At 36.9% G+C, this 5,373-nt stretch overlaps 1 protein-coding gene across 1 annotated transcript; it reads left to right on the top strand.

Moving 5' to 3' along the window:
- The first annotated feature begins 1,612 nt into the window (after positions 1–1,612).
- LOC130949919 (pentatricopeptide repeat-containing protein At1g11710, mitochondrial-like) lies at positions 1,613–3,556 on the top strand. The gene has a single exon (XM_057878516.1). It carries the CDS (start codon positions 1,613–1,615, stop codon positions 3,554–3,556), a length of 1,944 nt encoding a protein of 647 aa, XP_057734499.1.
- The last annotated feature ends 1,817 nt before the right edge of the window (positions 3,557–5,373 follow it).

Below are 5,373 nucleotides of genomic sequence, written 5' to 3'. Positions count from 1 at the left end.
CCTCACCACCATATCCATCACCCATCATCATCGAACCGCTGCTCCACCCTCACTGGTCACCACCTCTGACCACTTCGCCGACATCAACCCCCCTCTTTCATTTCTTTTACACGCCACCCATCACTGTGAACCACTTCAACTGAAGCGTTCTTTTTCAAACTCCCTCCTTCTCTGTTTCTGCCGCCGGCAGCCCTAGCTCCGCCGCGCCTCTCTCCCCCCTTTTCTTCCTCTCTCTCGTCTTCTCTCCCTAACCCAACCTCCCTCTGTCTCTCTCCCAAAACACAAAACCTACAGTTCGCAGAATCAGAACAGAGCAGCATTGCTTCTTCTTCCGGCGAGAACCAGCCGCCGGCAACCACTTCCATCCGTCAGAGCTGCCGGGGCTACCACTAGCAGTGCCGCTGCAACATCACTGCCTCCCCTGTCCCTGCATTTTCTTTCTCCGTCTTCAAGTAGGTTCTTAAGTCAATTCTCTTTAAATTTGTTTTCTATTTTGGTTAATTTAGGAATAGTAGTATTTTAATTTCTCATTAGTAAGTAGATTTGGTTAAGATGATTTGCTGCTGTAAGGTTGATTTAGATTAAATCAGGATTATCTTATTAGGATTTGTCTCGGTTCATAGGTAATTAATCATGCTATTATGCTCCTTGAGTTTGAATTTCAATTTGTTTGGATTGATTGATTGATTTTCTGCTGAACCAGTGCAATATGTTGCTGATTTGTGTCATTGATGCTGAATTTTGTGAATTGATGTTGAAAGAATGTTTGTTAGTGTTATTTTGTGTTGTTTATGTCTTTGCACGTCAAATGTTCGATAATATGGCTCTATGACTAATTTGGATTTTAAATTGCATATTGTAGCTACCATGTGATTTGAATTAATGATTCATGTTTAGGTGATTAATTAAGAATGATGTATTTATTACTTGGTGATACTTGTTCATATTGATTATTGCTTTGATTACCAAGTTTGTGCATTTATGCCTTGTTAACATACTAGAATCTAAATTGTTTGAATGTTTGTACTTCAGTAACTTAACATAGTTCTTAAGAAAGAAAATCTTACTTTTTTTTTATCTGAGGAATTATCTTGAGAAGCTCTTCCTCCTCCCAGAAAAGAGTGAGCTTTTTTCTCTTAAGACATGCCAAAGAAAAAAACAAACAATTTTGTTGTAGTGAACCATAACCTGAGAAATAATTTCAGAACGTTGTTGTTGACAGTTGACTAGAGTCTAGAGTCTGTCTTTTTTATTAGGCTTGAGTTATGGGCTTCACTGTTCAAGGCCCAATAAAAAGGATAAATTCTAGACCTTAATCAACTTTCAATAACCATGTTTTGAAATTGTTTCTCAGGTTATGGTTCACTATAACAAAATTGCTTCCTCTCTTTCTTTGGCAGTTCTTAAGAGAAGAAAAGCTCACTCTTTTTTGGTGGCAGAAGGAGCTTTTCAAGGTAATTTCTCAGCTAAAATTTGAACTTTTACTTCTTTCCTATTTTATATTCTTATGTTCCTTAGTTTCATCCATGATGCATTTTCGCTGTAAAGGGGTAAAGGGTGTATTTTTTTTAGTACAGTGTGCGTAGAACTTGGTTGGCTATTCGATGATGGTATGAATTTGAGCTTTTCATCCAAAAGTCGTAACCTTTTGGCTCGAGCTTTTCATGCTGGTAAGCGTTTCTTAAACCCAAGTTCTGGAGATATTGTTTTCAAAGCTATTTGTGTTAACTTAAAGCATAAGAGATGGAGTGTGTTGGAGCGACTATCCCCTAAGCTCACCAGCTCCTTGGTGAGCCAAGTTGTTTGCGAGTTCCAAAACTCGCCACAGTTGGCTTTAGATTTTTATAACTGGGTTGGAGGGTTGTTCCCTCACTCATTAGATTCCTGTTGCACTCTGGTTCATGTGCTAGTGAAGTCAAGAAGATTTCATGAGGCCCTGTTTCTTCTGAGAAACTTGATTACTGAAGATGGTACTTCTCCATTGGTGGTGTTGGAAGTATTGATAGAGAGTTATCAAAGATGTTGCTCTAGTATTGCGGCTTTTGATTCATTGGTGAGGGCTTGTACTCAGGTTGGGGCTACTGAAGGTGCTTATGATGTCATCTATAATTTAAGGAGCCGTGGTTGTTTCATTACTATTCATGCTTGGAATAATTTCCTAAACCACTTGTTGCAATTGAATGAAATCGATAGGTTTTGGAATTTGTATAGAGGAATGGGTTCTTTTGGTTACATAGAAAATGTGAATACTTTTAATTTGGTTATCTATGCTCTGTGTAAGGAGTGCCGACTAGTGGAAGCTATTTCAGTGTTATATAGGATGATGAAGGGTGGAATTTTCCCCAATGTAGTCTCGTTTAACATAATCATAGACGCGGCTTGCAGGATTGGCAACTTGGGTCTTTCCTTGAAACTTTTTAAAAGGATGACTATGATGTCAGGGGATTTTGTTTGGCCCAATTCTGTTACTTACAACTGCATAATCAACGGGTTCTGCAAGACTGGGAAATTATTACTTGCAGAAGAAATGCTTCATAAAATGGCCAAGGCAGGTAAAAAGCCGAGTGTTCGGGCATATGCTACTTTGATAGATGGGTATGCTAGGTGGGGAAGTCTGGAGGAGGCACTGAGGCTCTGTGATGTAATGGTGGAAAGGGGATTGGTCCCTAATAATGTTGTTTACAATTCGATTTTATACTGGCTTTATCGTGAAGGAGGGATTGAGGAAGCTTCTTTGCTGCTATCTGACATGATTGATAAGCATATATGGCCTGATCAGTACTCATATGCAATCCTTACCAAAGGCCTTTGCAGAAATGGAAATCTGACTGAAGCTCTTAAGCTTCATAGCCAGATTTTAGAACAAAACCTAATACATGATTCTTTTTCTCACAACATACTTCTTAACTATATATGCAAAAGGAAAAACATGGCAGTAGCTAAGCAACTATTGGGCAACATGATTACGCGTGGCCTTGCTTTTGATGTTTATACATACGGAACTATGATTGATGGATACTGTAAACTAGGTAACACTAACGATGCTCTCCAAGTTTTTGATTGGATGATAAATATGGATGAGAAGCCCAACTTGACAATATACAATTCTGTCATTAATGGTCTGTGTAAAATGGCCTCAACAGATGCTGCAGAATACATAGTTGATGAATTACGAAAGAGAAGATTATTTGATGCAATGACCTTTAATACCTTGATTAGTGGATATTGCACTGCTGGACAGATTGATAAAGTGTTTAATTTGACGATGGAAATGAAGAGCTTGGGAATTTCTGCGAATAGAGTAACATATAATACACTGATAAACCTTCTCTGCAAGTGTGGTTGCGAGGAGGAAGCAAAAGAATTGATGAAGATGATGATTGTCCAGGGTATTTGTCCTGATTTTGTAACATACACTACACTTGTTACTCACTTCAAGAAATGTGGTCCTGATGAGTTGATTGCATTGCATGACTACATGATTCTAAAGGGAGTAGTCCCTGACCAGAAAACATATGATATCATTGTAACACCACTTCTTTTAGAAGAAGGATGAAAGAAAAGTCATAATACGACATGTATAGTAGTCTAAAAGGTTGTCCGGTCTCAGTTTGTCACTTTTCCAGTTTTTTATTTAATACTAACAGATCATACCATTCATTCTTTAGTGTACCAATCATATTCCTGTCAATTCAAATTACTTTATTTTAATTTTGATATGTACATTAGCTTATCTTTTCTTAATTATATATTGTACACTGGAAGTGCATTTTGCTTATTTTTTGTACATAAATTGATATGCAGCTTGATCTATTATGCATGATTTATAAATAAAAAATATTTTTTGAATAGCCTTGATAAACCAATTGAGGTAACATAACTCTTATTGCTGGATTTTGATTCTTGAATAACATCATAACTTTTGGTTTTAGCCATTCATTAATATAAAGAACTTTCTATATTTATGCGCTCAACTAGAGGATTATGAGCCATCTACTTTCTGTGGAAAAAATATAGGTGTACCGGTGTAACAAAAACGTAGACAAATTAAAATACGATACATAGATTATTATGTAAGTAATTTTTTTTAAAATATATATCATATCATTATTTTATTAAAACATCCTTATAATTTAATAAAAATAAAAAATATTTTTTTATTTAGTTTTACAAAAAAATTTAAATATCTTTTTTTTTATGTTGGATAAAAACTACTCTTAATTTGGTCAAAATTTAAAATTCAACTAATCCTAGTTTTATATTTTTAAATTTTAAACAATTTGAAAACAAAACAAAAATACATCTTAAAAAAAAAATAAGAAAAGTTATTTATCTTCTTTAGTTGCAATGATATTTTCAATAATGGAGATCAGTGGTCAAACTATAAGGTTGTTGTTATGGCTCGGATTACTGCTAATGATTTAAGAAAGTCTGCCAGTACCAAGTGTATAACTTTCAAGGATCGAAGGAGGTGGAAACCTCCAACAGGTGACACTTTTAAAGTTAATTGTGATGCGAGTCTGTTTTCTGATTGGAACCTAGCAGGAATTGGTTGTGTTATTAGAGATTCTAATGGGCGTTGGATTTCGGGTTGTTCTAGTAGCTATCCTCCAGGGCCTATCGTCAGATGTGAGCTTTTTGCTGTTTGGAGGGGTTTGATTTTAGCTTGGGATTATGGCTTGAGAGATATTATGTGCGAAACAGATTCTCTTGACATTTTGCACATTTTAAAAAATCCGGCAAATGGGCTAAATTGTGATGTGGTTGATATTCTTCAGAAGATACAGGAGCTTCTATCAAGACCTTGGGTTGTGGATTTTGAATGGATTACCCGTGATGCTAACGCTGTGGCAGATTGGCTGGCGAGGTATGCGGTCAAGACCAATCCAACTCATGTTATTTGGTCGGAACCTTGTGATGAGCTTCAGCATCTTATGCTTGTTGATTTAGGATAATCTCTTTTTTCTTTGTTTCTTTTTTTTAGTCACCAAAAAAAAATGTTCTTCTTCTCCTCTCTCTGGCAAAGAAGAAGAAGCTCTCTTCCAGTTTCTCCACGACACCTGTCAAATTTTCTGAATTAATATAGGATAAGAGAAAATCGAGGATGTCCCCGTGTATGTGCTCTGCTACCCGTCGGAGGAGTTCTTGCTGGTTGCCGGAGCCTTCACCGGCAAGAGTCTTGGCCTCTTCTGCTCTAAGGAAGATGATGCCCAAGCCCAGCTCCGCAAAGTTTTCACAGTCGACCCTCGCATGTGTGGCGGCTCCAAAGTTGTTCCCGTTGCGCTCAACAAGGTTCCCTAATTTTTTCATTGCATTCTCGTTCCTGTGGTTGAATTTCAATTTCATCCATTCTGGTATTTATCTTAAACTTAA

Source organism: Arachis stenosperma, chromosome 9 (genome assembly GCF_014773155.1).
Source record: "Arachis stenosperma cultivar V10309 chromosome 9, arast.V10309.gnm1.PFL2, whole genome shotgun sequence".
NCBI classification, from domain to species: domain Eukaryota; kingdom Viridiplantae; phylum Streptophyta; class Magnoliopsida; order Fabales; family Fabaceae; genus Arachis; species Arachis stenosperma.
This window is presented reverse-complemented; position numbering and strand designations above follow the sequence as displayed.

Coding starts and splice junctions, on each gene's coding strand:
- LOC130949919 (XM_057878516.1), top strand. CDS start 1,613: ATGAATTTGAGCTTTTCATCCAAAAGTCGTAACCTTTTGGCTCGAGCT.